This window comes from Salvelinus sp. IW2-2015, unplaced genomic scaffold (assembly GCF_002910315.2).
Source record: "Salvelinus sp. IW2-2015 unplaced genomic scaffold, ASM291031v2 Un_scaffold1020, whole genome shotgun sequence".
In the NCBI taxonomy this organism is placed as follows: Eukaryota; Metazoa; Chordata; class Actinopteri; order Salmoniformes; family Salmonidae; genus Salvelinus; species Salvelinus sp. IW2-2015.
In genome coordinates this window covers 168,957-186,925 of record NW_019942690.1, presented here as the reverse complement: position 1 = coordinate 186,925, position 17,969 = coordinate 168,957, and the positions used below count along the sequence as shown (strand labels likewise).

At 40.5% G+C, this 17,969-nt stretch overlaps 1 protein-coding gene across 1 annotated transcript in view; it reads left to right on the top strand.

Annotated features, from left to right (window-relative positions):
* The window catches only part of LOC112069470 (neurexophilin-1), a 48,197-nt gene extending 30,444 nt beyond the window's left edge, over positions 1-17,753 (top strand). The window contains exon 2 of the mRNA XM_024136812.2: positions 15,498-17,753. Within this exon, the coding sequence (XP_023992580.1) occupies positions 15,498-16,253 (756 nt within the window). The 3' untranslated portion in view covers positions 16,254-17,753. The remainder of the gene's footprint in view (positions 1-15,497) is intronic.
* The last annotated feature ends 216 nt before the right edge of the window (positions 17,754-17,969 follow it).

The window sequence follows — 17,969 nt, the reverse complement described above, 5'->3', positions numbered from 1 at the left end:
GTATCAGTCAATCACTCTTTCGTTCATGCCATCAGACAGAATAGGAGACATTCATGCTTTGAAATGCAATCAAGCAATTTAGTTTTTAAATTAAATAGCAAAGGGAGCCTTGAATAATAATTAGCACAAACAATACATAAACCGCAATTCATAAATGCATGCAACTGTTTTTAGTCTGCTGTAATAAAGGCTTTATATACACTATATATATATATTTTTTTTCTTGTTAGAACTCTCTGGTGCAGGGTCGTCACTAGACATTCAGAACATCCCGGGCTTAGCCCTGAAGACCTGGGGCTGACTCGGGGTTGGGGGGATTTGATCCCTGCGCGACCGATATGAAGCGCCCCGCACTCTTGGCCTCGCACGCTAGCAGAGAACATTTTGCAGAAACATAACGCTATGTTGCATAGCTCACTGCTTTCTTCCATGTGCTGTGCTCTCCTGACGCCAAATAATCAACACTTCTTAATATTAATTCAATGGATTGTGGTCAGTAAACCATAGAATATGGTGTTAATATTTTTTTTTAAATCTATAAGCAAGTACACATTACAAGTGCATAACTATATTGTAATTTTCCATGAAGAAAAACTGTTGTAAAAAGTATTTATGTCATTCTTTTGTTGCAATTGTTTTTTATAAACAATGTCCAATATTTGATTTAGCAATAAAGAAAAGGCCTCATGTTGATGTTGGTCCCATTACTGCTAACTAATGTGAGCTAGTCATCCTGCGCGCACTGTGCAGTTCCAAAACAATCCAAAGGGTGCCAGCCTAGACCACAAATGAATGTTTTGCATGAAATAATGTTTTAGTTAGGTGTAATTTATCAGGATTGGGATTTTAAACGGCCATTTTTGGGATTTAATTGGGGTGTCTGTAAGCTTGTATTATAACTGTAGAGTGTGGGGAGGATAACTTTTGCCGATATGTACAAACGTAGGCACCAAACGCACTTGAAAATTGGATTTCATAATATTTGTGGCAATAAATCACCGATTCCACGGTCAATTAGCTACAGGATAATATTTCTACTCATTTAATTACACAAAAACAAATACACCCCCTCCAATAACACTTCACAATTTTACACACATGTACATACCAGCATACAATCCTTTCTCCAACTAAATATTAACGATGTTTGCGAGTTATATTACATAGTACTAGGATGGTAATCCATCTATAAAGATTAGAAATGAAAGGAAACAAAATGAAACTGTAGGTGAAAACCTGTCTGACTTCACTCTTTCCCAAGCGTGTTAGTACAGTTGAAGTCGGAAGTTTCCATACACCTTAGCCAAATACATTTAAACTCAGATTTTCACAATTCATGACATTTAATCCTAGTAAAAATTCCCTGTTTTACGTCAGTTAGGATCAACACCTTATTTTAAGAATGTGAAATGTCAGAATAATAGTTGAGAGAATGATTTATTTCAGCTTTTATTTCTTTCATCACATTCTCAAAGGGTCAGAAGTTTACATACACTCAATTAGTATTTGGTAGCATTGCCTTTAAATTGTTTAACTTTGGTCAAACGTTTCGGGTAGCCTTCCAAAAGCTTCCCACAATAAGTTGGGTGAATTTTGGCCCATTCCTCCTGACAGAGCTGGTGTAACTGAGTCAGGTTTGTAGGCCTCCTTGCTCGCACACACTTTTTCAGTTCTGCCCACATATTTTCTGTAGGAATTTGATTTTCCCATGATGTCAAGCAAAAAGGCACTGAGTTTGAAGGTAGGCCTTGAAAATACATCCACAGGTACACCTCCAATTGACTCAAATTATGTAAATTATGTAAATTAGCCTATCAGAAGCTTCTAATGTCATGACATAATTTTCTGGAATTTTCCAAGCTGTTTAAAGTCACAGTCAACTTAGTGTATGTAAACTTCTGACCCACTGGAATTGTGATACAGTGAAATAATCTGTCATTAAACAATTGTTGGAAAAATTACTTGTGTCATGCACAAAGTAGATGTCCTAACCGACTTGCCAAAACTATAGTTTGTTAACAAGAAATTTGTGGAGTGGTTGAAAAACATGTTTTAATGACTCCAACCTAAGTGTATGTAAACTTCCAACTTCAACTGTATATCTTTGTCAGTTGTCGTGATGCATTCTATCTTGGGTCATTGGGCTCCTAAGCCAGGTATGTAGACGTCTTAATGCACTGACAGATCTCTCATAGCTGCTAACTGGGATAGTCAGCGCGCCCTGTATGATTTCCTTCAGTGATGGGAACATATCAGGGTCTAACAGTTTATACACACAGGACATGTCAGAAGTGGCATCTTTCTTTTTTGAGAGGTCATGTTTAGCAAGAACTACTTCTTCTGGCTTGAAAGGAATATGACGTTTGTCTCTCTCTGTGTCCTCCTGTGTTCTGTCTCTGTCCTGTCTGCTCCTCTCTCTCGCTCCCCTCTCTTCCTTGCTTTCGGAATTTTTTCTCCTAGATCTCCTATATTATTACAGAGACGGCATAGTATCAGTGCCGTAGCAATATGGACTATTCTGAACAGACAAACATACAGAAGCAATATGGACTATCCTGAACAGACAAACATACAGAACCAATATGGACTATTCTGAACATACAAACCATACAGACACCAATATGGACTATTCTGAACAGACAACATACAGAAGCAATATGGACTATTTCTGAACGACAAAACATACAGAAGCAATATGGACTATCTGAACGAGACAACATACAGAACCAATATGGACTATTCTGAACAGACAAACATACAGACCAATATGGACTATCCTGAACAGACAAACATACAGAACAATTGGACTATTGAAACAACAAACATACAGAACCAATATGGACTATTTCTGAACAGACAAACATACAGAAAGCAATATGGACTATTCTGAACCGACAAACATACAGAACCAATATGGACTATTCGAACAGACAAACATACAGAACCAATATGGACTATTCTGAACAGAACAACATACAGAACCAATATGGACTATCGCAGGAACAAAATACAGAACCAATATGGACTATCCTGAACAGACAAACAAACAGAACCAATATGGACTATTCTGAACAGACAGAACATACAGAACCAATATGGACTATCATGAACAGACAAACAATACAGAACCAATAGGACTATTCTGAACAGACGAAACATACAGAACCAATATGGATCTATCTGAACAGACAAACTACAGAACAATATGGCTATTGCTGAACCGACAATAACATACGAAGCATAATGACTATTCTGACAGACAAACATACAGAACCAATATGGACTATTCTGAACAGACAAACATACAGAACCAATATGGACTATTCTGAACAGACAAACATACAGAAGCAATATGCACACACACATAATATGAACAACAGGCAAATAATGCATTGAGCTAAAGGTCAAATCTGGGATAATTTCTGTTTCTTAATGTTATTAGCAGTTCACTCAATCTTAAGCCCAATTAACATTCAACTGTCTTACCCTTCACTAACCACAGTACCTGTGTTCTGTCTATCACTCTGTCACTTTAGCAAAATAATGGACATGCATGCAACCATGGGGGAAAACAGAGGAGGTTGATTTAGATTGTTGACAACATGTAAGCTATATTTCTTCTCCAATGTTTATTGCAAACAAATACATTTGCACAATAATCACTTGTTGTCTCAAATACCTCATTAGAGTTGTTGGTTAGCTGCTAGCGAATTTCTGCCATATTAGCATTGACATGAAATCAGTCAAAACACCTCAAAACAAGACATGGTATCAATGAGGAACCTGGGACTAAACACCTTACTACAAGCATTTCACTACACCCGCAATAACATCTGCTAAATATGTGTATGTGACAAATAAAATGTGATTTTAACATTTTATTTGATAACATGATGAAACATGCTGAAATGAGCCACTTACAATTCCCCACATGTCAGTTTGTCATTCTTGTTATCAATCTGGCCATCCAGAATCACAACAGGCTGAATTCTGCCCCATGGAAGCTCACAAATTGTTTGTGACATTGTCAGCCAACCCATCTATGTAGCTACTTGCTACATAATTGTATTGTAAACACACACAAAATCGATTCACTTACTCCTGCAAATACAATAACCGTCTGTGTTTGCTGAGCTGCATCTCTCGCCCTCTTCCTCAATAATAAATTCTCTATGTCCATCTCATACAATGGCTTGCGAAAGTATTCACCCCCTTGGCATTTTTCCTATTTTGTTGCCTTACAACCTGGAATTATAATGTTTTTTGGGGGGGATTGTATCATTTGATTTACACAACATGCCTACCACTTTGAAGATGCAAAATATGTTTTATTGTGAAACAAACTAGAATTAAGACCAAAAAAAAGAACTTGAGTGTGCTTAACTATTCAACCCCCTGAAGTCAATACTTTATAGAGCCACCTTTTGCAGCAGTTACAGCTGCAAGTCTCTTGGGGTGTCGAGCCACTGGGATTTTTGCCCATTCTTCAAGGCAAAACATCTCCATCTCCTTCAAGTTGGATGGGTTCCGCTGGTGGACAGCTATCGTTAAGTCATACCACATATTCTCAATTGGATTGAGGTCTGGGCTTTGACTAGGCCATTCCAAGACATTTAAATGTTTCACTTTAAACCACTCGAGTGTTGCTTTAGCAGTATGCTTAGGGTCATTGTCCTGCTGGAAGGTGAACTTCCGTCCCAGTCTCAAATCTCTGGTAGACTGAAACAGGTTTCCCTCAGAATATCCCTGTATTTAGCGCCATCCATCATTCCTTCAATTCTGACCAGTTTCCCAGTCCCTGCAGATGACAAACATCCCCACAGCATGATGCTGCCACCAGCATGCTTTACTGTGTGGATGGTGTTCTCGGGGTGATGAGAGGTGTTGGGTTTGCGCCAGACATAATGTTTTCCTTGATGGCCAAAAAGCTAAATTCTAGTCTCATCTGACCAGAGTACCTTCTTCCATATGTTTGGGGAGTCTCCCACATGCCTTTTGGCGAACACCAAATGTGTTTGCTTATTTTTTTCTCTTCCGTAAAGCCCAGCTCTGTGGAGTGTACGGCTTAAAGTGGTCCTATGGACAGATACTCCAATCCCATCTGTGGAGCTTTGCAGCTCCTTCAGGGTTACCTTTGGTCTCTTTGTTGCCTCTGATTAATGCCCTCGTTGCCTGGTCCGTGAATTTTGGTGGGCGGCCCTCTTGGCAGGTTTGTTGTGGTCCCATTTTCTTTCCATTTTTTTTATAATGGATTTAATGGTGCACCGTGGGATGTTCAAAGATTCTGATATTTTTTTATAACCCGACCCTGATCTGTACTTCTCCACAACTTTGTCCCTGACCTGTTTGGAGAATTCCTTGGTGTTCATGGTGCCTCTTGCTTGGTGGTGCCCCTTGCTTAATGGTGTTGCAGACTCTGGGGCTTTTCAGAACAGGTGTATATATACTGAGATCATGTGAGACTTAGATTGCACACAGGTGGACTTTATTTAACTAATTATGTGACTTATGAAGGTAATTGGTTGCACCAGATCTTATTTAAGGGCTTCATAGCAAAGGGGGTGAATACATATGCACGCACCAGTTTTCTGTTTTAAATTTTTTTGAAACAAATATTTTTTTTCATTTCACTTCACCAATTTGGACTATTTTGTGTATGTCCATTACATGAAATCCAAATAAAAATCTATTTAAATTACAGGTTGTAATGCAACAAAATAAGAAAAATGACAAGGGGGATGAATACTTTTGCAAGGCACTGTATATATTGGAAAAATGTTAACTCAGCTATCAAGCGTTGTTTTTTCTACAGATACAGTAGCTAGCCACTGTAATTGAGCTGATGTTAACTTAAGTAGCTAATGTCATGTTAGCCTTAAGTTAGGTAGCTAGCTTTATTAACAATTTTTTGCATATTTGGACAGTACTTGATTAGACAGTAATTGGTTAGTTAGTGATACTTGTCGGGCGGTGAACTGAGTTCCAACAGTTGGATTCAGTGTCTAGATAGCTAATCAATTACTGTCAAAATCCTGCTCATAAAATGTACTGGATAGCTAATGTTAGCAGCACTGCTAGCTAGACTGGGTAGTTCCTAACGTTAGTTAGTATTTTATCTTATCTGTCAGTGCAGCTTTTGACAGATAAGATAAAATACTAACTAACGTTAGGAACTACCCAGTCTAGCTTCTCATCTTTGCACTCTCTCCCTCAGAGAATTACAATTTCTTTGGATGAATCAAAAAAGACTTTGGAAAACCACTTTGACTCCACCTCCTAAAGTGCCACCGTACACAGAAATGCTGGTTTTAAGCAGCACTAAAAAGGCAGGGCAGGCCAGGGCTCATGATTGGAGTATTCATTGCAGTGTGTAATGCAGTGTAGACTAGTTTGTTTTACATCATCCCAGCAGGGATTCAGTGCCCCGAAAGCCCGGGTCTGGTGATGTCAATGCTCTGGTAAACTTATTTATTTAGTGTTATATGAACGGGTGGGTCTAATCCTGGATTTTATTTTATTTTATTTTTTACTTCACCTTTATTTAACCAGGTAGGCTAGTTGAGAACAAGTTCTCATTTGCAACTGCGACCTGGCCAAGATAAAGCATATGCTGATTGGTGCTGATTGGTTAAACCCACATTCCAGCAAACCCACATCCCACATTCCAGCTGGTGTCTATTCCACAACTTACCAGCATCTAGACATTATCTCCCATTTCTTTTAGACTAGCTTTTGGTTTTTAACAGCGGAGATTTGTATAAATCTTGCTGTCTGTTTCTCTGACATTTGCAACATTGTTTCAATATTGAAATTCGATCTCCAGCTGTCCTGTAGTAATGAATGTGTCAGGAGTCGGGATGAGACAGACAGGCAGGCAGTGTTTCTCAGCCAGTCGAAATCATGAATCAGCTGGCATCATTTTTATGGATATATACAAAGAAATGTCAACAGAAAACAGGTAAAACTAAACGAAATGCTGCTAGTTTGCAGTCTTTCCAGCTTCTGTTTTAAGTGATTGTGTTAGCTGTGTTGTTGGCTAGCTACTCTGAACAACAGTGTCCTGACGAGAGAGCGCATTTCTATACCAGGCGAAGTCGTACATCATTAGTTCATTGTTACGGATGTATCCAAATAAATGTCACTCGAAAACAGCTTAAACAAATGTAGCTACTTTGCTGTTATTCTGGCTGCACTGTTTGATGTGATAGTAAGTTATCCGTATTTGGCTAGCTAGCAAGCAAGGGATAAGAACGTTGCCAGCCAGTATGGTAATGGCACATTTAGAATGAATAACTGGGTGGTGTCCATTAGATGCAGAACAAAAATAGTTAACGAATGGGTCGCGTCTCTGGCAACCGAACTGATAGAACGAACGACCAGCTGGCTTGGGTAGCAACCTTAGATTTGTGTGGTGACTATATCTTGTGGAAGGATGAAATAGTATGAATAAATTCATCAAAATAATGTTTTTTGAATATGTTGGTGACCCGTTGTATAAAAGTGATAATGCCCTTGAAGCTGGTTTTCGGACCTAACAACACCCGTGCCAATATATCCTCCAAACACCAGCTTCTCGGGCAATATCACTTAATTGTTTACACTGTTCCAAATGTTCAGACAAAATTATAATATTGTAATCTAAGAGCAACTATTTGCACACATAATACGCACCTAACGCTTGCTATTATACCTGCCTTTTTTGTGATCTCCAGTAGTTTCCACAACTAAGTCAAATGTGTTCCACAGATCTGACTTCCCCTTTACCTCCTGAGCATCCAGTAAACATTCGCCCATTTCGAGTTTCTTTTTTGCCTCCTCCGCATCCATTTTGGTGTCGACATTAATGTGTAATGTTTGTTATAACCATTTTATTGACGTCATTATGATAGGCTATAGGTCAGGCCTTATTGGTCATATGCATGTGATGCTTACGTGTTTCACGTAAAGAGAGCAAGGGTTGAGGAAATAGGGAATGTTTTTCCTCAACAAATTAGGGATATCGGTAACAGAGATGTTCAGTAAGAAACAAAATGGCTGAAATGATATTGTAGCTTCAGCACGGACACTTGCACTAGCTGTGCTGTGGTGCCTTTTTGCTGCAGTAGGGAGGAGAGCAAGACAACGTGCGCCAGTCAAACAAGCACTCGCTGATTACATTTAAAAGCTCACAGCAAATGCCACTTTTGTGTTCATATATTTGTTATAGATACCAACATAAAGCACAACAATGGTGGAAGGGAACAGGTTGATGTCCTTTTAGAGTGTGGTTGCTTGGTTGGTTGGAGCTCCAGGCCCCTGATCACCTTAAAACACTGGTCTCTGCTCCACTTCCTTTACTGTGTGTCTGGGACTGTGCTTTTCTGTCACATTACCTACTTACCGATGCCACAGGGAGCCTATGGTCATTTTACAAATACACACACACACACACATACACATTCTCTCATCCACACACACATTCTCTCATCCACACACAAACATGCACGCACACACACAGTAAAAAGAGTCTGCTTTAATTGTGCATCTAACAGCCTTCTTACAAGACCATTAGGCAGTTCTAGTGCATGGTCACAATGTGATATTACAGCACTGCTTAACAGCTGTCTTACTCTCTGCAGGGCCGGCTCTGCTCTCCAGCACCAATGGTTTCAGCCCAAGGCAAGCATACTGAGTAGTCATGTTAGTGATGACTCACTTTTACGGCCCTGTACTTATAGTAGGGGAATAGAGGACAGGATCCCAACTGTATGAGCCAACATACGGTCAGATGTATAGTGTTTGATAAAATCAATAAAAACGTAAATAAAACGGTTAAAAAAAAAGAAGTTTAGTGCCTGAAATCGGGGTCTGTCAGCTAATGATGCCCTTGTTGAATGGGTTCTGACTGAGAAAAAAATATATATATATATACACTGCTCAAAAAAATAAAGGGAACACTTAAACAACACAATGTAACTCCAAGTCAATCACACTTCTGTGAAATCAAACTGTCCACTTAGGAAGCAACACTGATTGACAATAAATTTCACATGCTGTTGTGCAAATGGAATAGACAACAGGTGGAAATTATAGGCAATTAGCAAGACACCCCCAATAAAGGAGTGGTTCTGCAGGTGGTGACCACTTCTCAGTTCCTATGCCTTTCTGGCTAATGTTTTGGTCACTTTTGAATGCTGGCGGTGCTTTCACTCTAGTGGTAGCATGAGACGGATCTACAACCCACACAAGTGGCTCAGGTAGTGCAGCTCATCCAGGATGGCACATCAATGCGAGCTGTGGCAAGAAGGTTGCTGTGTCTGTCAGGTAGTGTCCAGAGCATGGGAGGCGCTACCAGGAAGACAGGCCAGTACATCAGGAGACGTGGAGGAGGCCGTAGGAGGGCAACAACCCAGCAGCAGGACCGCTACCTCCGCCGTTTGTGCAAGGAGGAGCACTGCCAGAGCCCGCAAAATGACCTCCAGCAGGCCACAAATGTTGCACGTGTCTGCTCAAAACGGTCCAGAAACAGACTCCATGATGGGCCCGATCGTCCACAGGTGTGGGTTGTGCTTACAGCCCAACACCGTGCAGGACGTTTGGCATTTGCAAGAGAACACCAAGATTCAAATTCGCCACTGGCGCCCTGTTCTCTTCACAGATGAAACAGGTTCACACTGACCACACGTGACAGACGTGACAGAGTCTGGAGACGCCGTGGAGAACGTTCTGCTGCTGCAACATCCTCCAGCATGACCGTTTGGTGGTGGGTCAGTCATGGTGTGGTGGCATTTCTTTGGGGGCCGCACAGCCCTCCATGTGCTCGCCAGAGGTAGCCTGACTGCCATTAGGTACCGAGATGAGATCCTCAGACCCCTTTTGAGACCAATGCTGGTGCGGTTGCCCTTGGGTTCCTCCTAATGCAAGACAATGCTAGACCTCATGTGGCTGGAGTGTGTCAGCAGTTCCTGCAAGAGGAAGGCATTGATGCTATGGACTGGCCCGCCCGTTCCCCAGTAGCTGAATCCAATTGACGCAACAGGACTGTCCAGGAGTTGGCGGATGCTTTAGTCCAGGTCTGGGAGGTGATCCCTCAGGAGACCATCCGCCACCTCATCAGGAGCATGCCCAGGCDTTGTAGGGAGGTCATACAGGCACGTGGAGGCCACACACACTACTGAGCCTCATTTTGACTTGTTTTAAGGACATTACATCAAAGTTGGATATGCCTGTAGTGTGGTTTTCCACTTTAATTTTGAGTGCGACTCCAAATCCAGACCTCCATGGGTTGATAAATTTGATTTCCATTGATCATTTTTGTGTGATTTTGTTGTCAGCACATTCAACTATGTAAAGAAAAAAGTATTTAATAAGAATAGTTCATTCATTCAGATCTAGGATGTGTTATTTTAGTGTTCCCTTTATTTTTTTTGAGCAGTGTATGTACTGTGTATATATATATATATATATATACATATACTGTATATAGCAAATAAATGTATTTGAAGAGATTGGCAGTAGTGATATTGATTCAAAAGAAAACGGAGTGTTGTTGTTGTTCTGTAAGAAAGAGCAATAACTTCAACACATTCTCCATTGCATTCAAGTATGACAAAAAAATTATCAATGACAGAAAAAGAAAATGTTCAGAGGAAATATTTAAATGCATACAAGGTTACAGTGGCTGCAAGGGATGTGGCTAGCTATGACTATTGTCTTGTGAAGGACCCGTTTCTTATTAGTTACAGCTGGCCAATCAATACTGAAGGAAGATTCTATACTCTCGCTGATAATACTTTACTCAATTGGAGGTTAACTGTATGTATGCCCAGGGTCACTCCTCCGTTGTCCTTCCTCCTCTCTCCTTCTTATAGAACTCTCCCTCTCTTTCTGTTCCCTTTCTCCATCGTCTTTCATGAGGGCTATTTTCATTCAACCCATTATAGTCTGCCGGCCTTCATTCTTCCCCTAGAATTACATCTCAGGAAAAGCTTTGCAGTTTCTTTACCATGGATATGATTGGAGGTTTTCAATAAGAGCTAAGTAGAACGTAGGAAGCTCATCTCTTCTCCAATCTTTGTCGACTCTCTTTTGCAAAAGAAGACTAAATTGGATTTTCTCATTTTAACATCAACTCAGTCGTCCAATAGGTAGAAGGTTGTTTATTAACAGTATGAAATGTGTGTTGTGTGAAAAATATCAACCATATCATTTCATTGTGAAGTTTCATTGTGGTATATGTTAAGTATGAGCAATATCTTCCCTTTTTTGGCAGACCTTAAGTAGGACAACTTTATATGTGTGATATCATGTCATGTTATTCAAGTATGTGTCACGCCCTGAACTTAGAGATCCTTTTTATGTCTCTATTTTGGTTGGGCGTGAGTTGGAGTGGGCATTCTATGTTTTGTTCTGTGTGTTGTATTTCTATGTGTTTGGCCTGGTATGGTTCCCAATCACAGGCAGCTGTCAATCGTTGTCTCTGATTGAGAACCATACTTAGGTAGCCTGTTCCCACCTGTGTTTGTGGATAGTTGTTTTCTGTTTTGTGTATTGCACCTTGCAGAACTGTTCATTTGTCGTTTTGTTGTTTTTGTTCAAGTGTTCGTATTTATTAAAAGGATTATGAATACTTACCACGCCGCACCTTGGTCCTCTTCTCCTTCTCCCGACGACATTCGTTACAGTATGTAACTCTTTAATGTTCTGTAAATGAACTTACGCCTAGTGAAACCTTGATTTCTACTGATCAGTACTCAGATGTGGCAATAATAATTATAATCATGTTAATTATTACATTTTGATAGTTTAATTTGATCATATAGTCTTCTCTCATGCTCATCATTAACATGCACATCCTAAACTGAGGTCACGAGGCGCAGTATTTCCACTGGCATTATGTACTGTAGGTTGAACCAACCTCTGTTGCCCCCCGTATAAAATAATTTTGTTTCATTTGTAGATATTGGTAATAGGCTCTGGATATTGATTTCAGGGGGTGTTAATAAGGGGGGTGTTTATCTGTAAGACTAAAGACTGACATGTTGTCACCCCTATCTGTGGTGTTTACATTAAGTCTTAGACAATGTCTCCATTTGTTTAAACAGAACGATACGGTACTTAAACTATAGCCACACAATCAATGTTCTCTTTATTAGAATATATACTGTAGCATCACAGCACTGTAAAGACTTTTAATATTCCATAGATGAAAACAGTATGCCATCGCTAAAGGACAGTAAATATTGGTTTACCAGCCTAAGGAGCTATAGATTCCTGTTGTAGTTAAAGGTGCAATATGCAGAAATCACTCCACCGTTTCCTGGTTGTTAAAATTATAATTTTTATGTGACAAAACAAACAAGTATAGTGTAGAGAATCATTGTATAAAGCAAATAGAACAGCTTCTTAGACTTGCTTTCAATGAGAATGACAGATCTAGAACTCACATTCTATGTGACTTTGGACAGGTCGCCAAAAAGTTACATATTGCAGCTTTGTATATCTTTAGACTGCATCAGTTGTAACCATTTATAAAGCATCCATTTTGTTCTCAAACTCTTAATGAATGGATGAGTTTGGACTATGCTGCTTTCTATTGGTGTTCTCTGTCTGCTATTAGTTGAAGAAAAACTTCAGCTCCATCATATCTTCTGGACCCTATTACCTTTATAGTGCAATACTTTTGACCAGACCTCTATGTAGTGGGCGTGGCTGGGTAAAACAAGTGCCCAACTGCATATAGGAAATAGGGTGCTATTTCAGAATCACCACTAAATTATGTATGATGGGATTTTGGCATGTCATTGGTGACAGCAGTCCATTCAGAGCTGAGTTGTGATGGTTATCAGGTAGCTGAGATGTGATGGTTATTAGGTAGCTGAGTTGTGATGGTTATCAGGTAGCTGAGATGTGATGGTTATTAGGTAGCTGAGATGTGATGGTTATTAGGTAGCTGAGATGTGATGGGTATTAGGTAGCTGAGATGTGCTATGGTATTAGGCTAGCTTGAGATGTGATGGGTATCAGGTAGCTGAGATGTGATAGTTATTAGTAGATGAGTTGGTGATAGTTATTAGGTAGCTGAGATTGTGATGGTTATCAGGTAGCTGAGATGTGATGGTTACAGCTATTGGTATAGCTAGCAGAGATGTGATGGTTATTAGCGTAGTGAATGTGATGGGTATCAGGTTTAGACTGTGTTGTGTTGATAGTTATCAGCTAGCTGAGTTGTGATAGTTATCAGCTAGCTGAGATGTGATGGTTATTAGGTAGCTGAGATGTGATGGGTATCAGGTAGCTGAGATGTGATGGGTATCAGCTAGCTTGCAGTAGAGACAGACTAAGAGTTTTGTGACCTGAGTGGAGGTCAACCAGCCACTATAGGTGCACATTAGTCCTCTTGCTGCTTGGGTCAACTGGTATCCTGCTATAGTGCGTGTGTGTGTGTTTGTGCGTTTATGGGTTCATGTGTGCGTACATGTATGTATGTGTGTGTCTTTCCATAGCATCTGCTGTTGATGATTGATGAACCACAGTGCCGACTGCTGTTGCGTTGTGTAATGACTTACATCCTGAACACACAGAGCTCGTACAGCTCTCTCTGACCCAGCCATCTCCCTATACCTATAGCCTAGGCCCAGGGGAAGCCATCTGTCTGAGCCTGGCCTATAGTCAGCTGTGAGGCTCAGGCCTCTGCTGGCCAGAGTGCTGTCCATGTTTACCAGATGCACCGTCCGTCCCCCAAGGTAAACTACCCATCTGGCAGCACTGAGCCTCAGCAGACACACTGGCCCATGGCCCAAAGCATGCTGGAAAATGGAGTCAAACACATTGGCCCAAGGCCCAAAGCATGCTGGATGATGAAGTCAAATAAACTGGCCGTGGGCCCAAAGCTTCGTAGATCGACGTGCGTGTGTATATTGTTCTGTGGCTGTCTGTAGAGGACAATGGACAAACAGTAAGTATGGATAAATATCCACATTATAGAGTGCCATCACATCATGCAAATGAATGAGCTCAACAACAAAAAATACACATTATTGCATATGCTATTAAAGGGAAAGGAAAGGGAAAGGGGATACCTAGTCAGTTGTACAACTGAATGCATTCAACTGAAATGTGTCTTCCGCATTTAACCCAACCCCTCTGAATCAGAGAAGTGCGGAGGGCTGTATGTATTCGGCCCTGTTGAGTAAGCTAATCTTCCTTCATATTTTATCTCAATTCATCTGTGAACATTTCCATTGACTTAAACCAGATGCAGAGAAGATTTCTGATCAATACATTTGTATTGTAATCTCCTTATGTAATCAATGAAATTGTGTATGTTTAGTAGCAATATGTAGTTTAATGGGAACTAATGAATTTGGTATTTCAAGGTATTTCAAGCAGTCAGGGCTTAAGGCTATTCTTCATACGCAGGTTCAGAGTGGACATACTGTACACATAACCTTGTGGTCAATAGAAACGAGGCTAAAATAGAGGTTGTAAAATGTCACCTGTAACTACTATAATTATTAATTATAATCCACATAATTATTCACATTTCCTGTTGCTGTTGTAGCAAACTGGCTCAAATTAAGATCCTACTTCTGGCCAGTGCGCAAAGATTGCTTTCTACAGAAATTATATCATAATGTTCTACTCTACTCCAAGCTAGGTTCAAATGGCTTTTAATGTGCAATTCAAAACACACCCCAGGTCATTCAACGTTTTGATTTTGTTTCTTTTTTTTTCTCTACACCAAGCGCCTTATGGGAACCATATAGGCATATGTTCCCCCTACACAACGAAATGTTTAAACCTGTCTGTAGGGAGGAAGTAAATTCATGTCCAAAGAGCAAAGATATTGGTAGCGAAACCTTATTTTCTACATATCGACCCCGGAGGGCCTCGGCCCACAAAATGCAAAAACCCTGGGCAAGACGGATCTGCTGTCATGTCTTACAGTAGAAATCAGCCAATCAATGTCACTTCCCTCCGCCGGGGCCTGTATGAACCTAATTCCAGTCATCGTGGCTAAATGGTGAAGACCTGGGGGTTCATCAATCATCAATCCAAGCAGCGCTTTGTGCTTAATAGTCTAGTCTTTACTGAATAGCCACTGCATTTATCTATCTGGGGGAGCCAAGTGGAAATCCCTTCTACTATCTGACTGACAAAGAGAGAGAGAGAGAGAGAGAGAGGATCGCTGTGTTCTGTCTCTCACATTCTAATTCCCAAATGGGGGCTGTCTGCTACTTTTTTAAATTGAAGATCGTTGGAAGATGGATTACCAGTATCTCCTCTCCCCACTTTACAATCCATTTTGATCGGTCAGTTTTGTAGAAAGCTGTGTGCTGTGCCTGAATGTGAAGTCAATATTTCCCGAATCTGATATTAATATCTGCTGATGTGTCTCTTTGCCTGTTTAGAGAAATGTTTAATTGTCTCAAGTACTACCGTGTCTCCTGTAACAGCCTCTAAATGTATGACAAACCAGTTAGTGAAACGTATCTCCTCTTCTCTCTTTGTTTCAGGTGACAAGTGTACATGCTTCCAAGGGAGACCTCCTCAAGTCGGGCAGCCCCAAGTCGACGTTAAAACATATATGGACAGAAAGCGGCAAGGACCTGTCAATCAGCAGGTTGCTGTCACAGACTCTCCATGGCAAAGAGAACACCACGGCTCTGGACCTGCGCTACGACACCCCGGAGCCCTACTCCGAGCAGGACCTCTGGGACTGGCTGAGGAACTCTACCGACCTCCAGGATTCTAGACCTAGAGCCAAACGGCGGCCTATGGTCAAGACGGGCAAGTTCAAGAAGATGTTTGGCTGGGGAGACTTCCACTCCAACATCAAGACAGTCAAGCTCAACCTCCTCATCACCGGGAAGATCGTGGACCACGGCAACGGAACCTTCAGCGTCTACTTCAGACACAACTCCACAGGCCAGGGCAACGTGTCTGTGAGTCTCGTCCCGCCAACCAAGGTCGTGGAGTTCGACGTGGCAGCCCAGCAGTCCGTGATCGATGCCAAGGACTCCAAGTCCTTCAACTGCCGCATCGAGTACGAGAAGGTGGAGAAGGGCGCCAGGAACACGCTGTGTAACTTCGACCCGTCCAAGACGTGTTACCAGGAGCAGACTCAGAGCCACGTCTCCTGGCTCTGTTCCAAGCCCTTTAAAGTCATCTGCATCTACATCTCCTTCTACAGCACTGACTACAAGCTGGTGCAGAAAGTCTGTCCGGACTACAACTACCACAGTGAAACTCCCTACTTCCCCTCTGGCTGACCACTCCCACAACAACAACCCCAATGTGGAGCAGAAAGTTACTTAGTGGGGCTTCTTATTTTTCCCCACCCAGAGAAATATATGTTAGCTGTAATGTTCTGAACATAAAAGAATGTGTAAAATGAATTAATTACCTATTTATGAAATGAAGACTTTTGATGACAATACAGAAAGTAAAGATTTATGGGAGCAGTCATTTCTTTCTTTCAAATTTTGTTCAAAACCATTATTTGTATAATTATTATGTTATTAGTATACCAATACTATGACTTAACAAATAATATTGATTATAATCCATTTGTTTTATTGTTTTCATACCTTTTTTCCATCAATGATTTCATAGATGCATAATGTGTACATATTTGAGATTGATAGTTCCATTTGTAAGGAGGTAAAATCATCTTTTCATGTACGTCTTATTAGTTTGTAACAACTTTTTTTATGTTATATGTTAGGTTAATTTGCTTGGTCCAGTTTGTTTCTAAATGCCTAGATTTTCTCCTTTTTAGTATTTCTTACTTTGCTCCTTAGGGCCACCATACTTTCTGTATGAAAGTTCAGTTCTGTGAGCTACCAATTGGACTGCAACATACAGGATCCTGTGTTTTGTTTGCACCTGCAATACTCTTCATTCAAAGCAGTTCAATTCCGCTCTCTCAGAAATAACAGTCCAGACTCTTATCCTTGAAGGCCTTCAAGATCCCCACACATTTCCAAACCCTTCGACCCCAAAGGCGAGAGAGCTGAAGAAGAGGAGTGTGTCGGTGTGCAATCGAAGCATCAGGTGGAGATGGTCTCATCAGCCTGACGGACTTAGCATTGAGCTAGCATTGAGCAGGCTTCTCCCGCAGGCATGTTTTATAAAAAATAAATAAAAATAAAGCATTTTACATGTTCAGAAATGATGCTGTTCATTCTTCAGCTTATTTGGAGTGTCCCTGTATAAATCTTGGCTCAGATTATTATTAGAAAATCACAGGTTTATTGTTAATATTCAGTTATGATTGACTTGGGGCTTTGCTCATTGTCATTGACTTAATAAAAATTGTAATGTAATGAATTCTATATCTTAGAGAGCCTAATTTGTATGAATGGTTTGTATTATACATAGTTTATCCCGAATTGACCTGCGTCTGTATATGCCCCCATAAAGCTGTCTCCCTCTTCCCATAAACCTCTCTTTCTCGTTCTCTCGCGCTCTCTCGCTCTCACTCAATCACTCACACACACTCTCTCTCTCTCTCTCTCTCTCTCTCTCTCCCTCTCGCTTTCTCTCTAATTCCATTAATACTCATTATTGGTTCCTCAAACAAAGACACTGATGTTGCTGATGATGTAGACGTGAATCCTTGAAAACAGCTACCCTGTACATACGCTGTAGAACTGTCTAAATATATTATACGTACTCATCAACTGTATGACTAAAACATTTATTTATGGGGGACGGATGGGATGGAGGTGTACATATGAATAAAAATACTGTAAGTTTTATCAGTTTAATGTTCTTGAGTGTGATTTCTTTATATGCATGTCTCAATGATTATAATGATGGTAGGATTTCAAGGTCAATAGATATTAAGGATATCTCAATTGCCAGACATTTAAGCATGTACAGTAATTATTGTCAACATAATTGAGTCTTCCAACATGCTGTACCTAATAGTGCATAGTATACATTTAATCGATTTCCTCAGTATTCACAAATCTTGCTCCAAA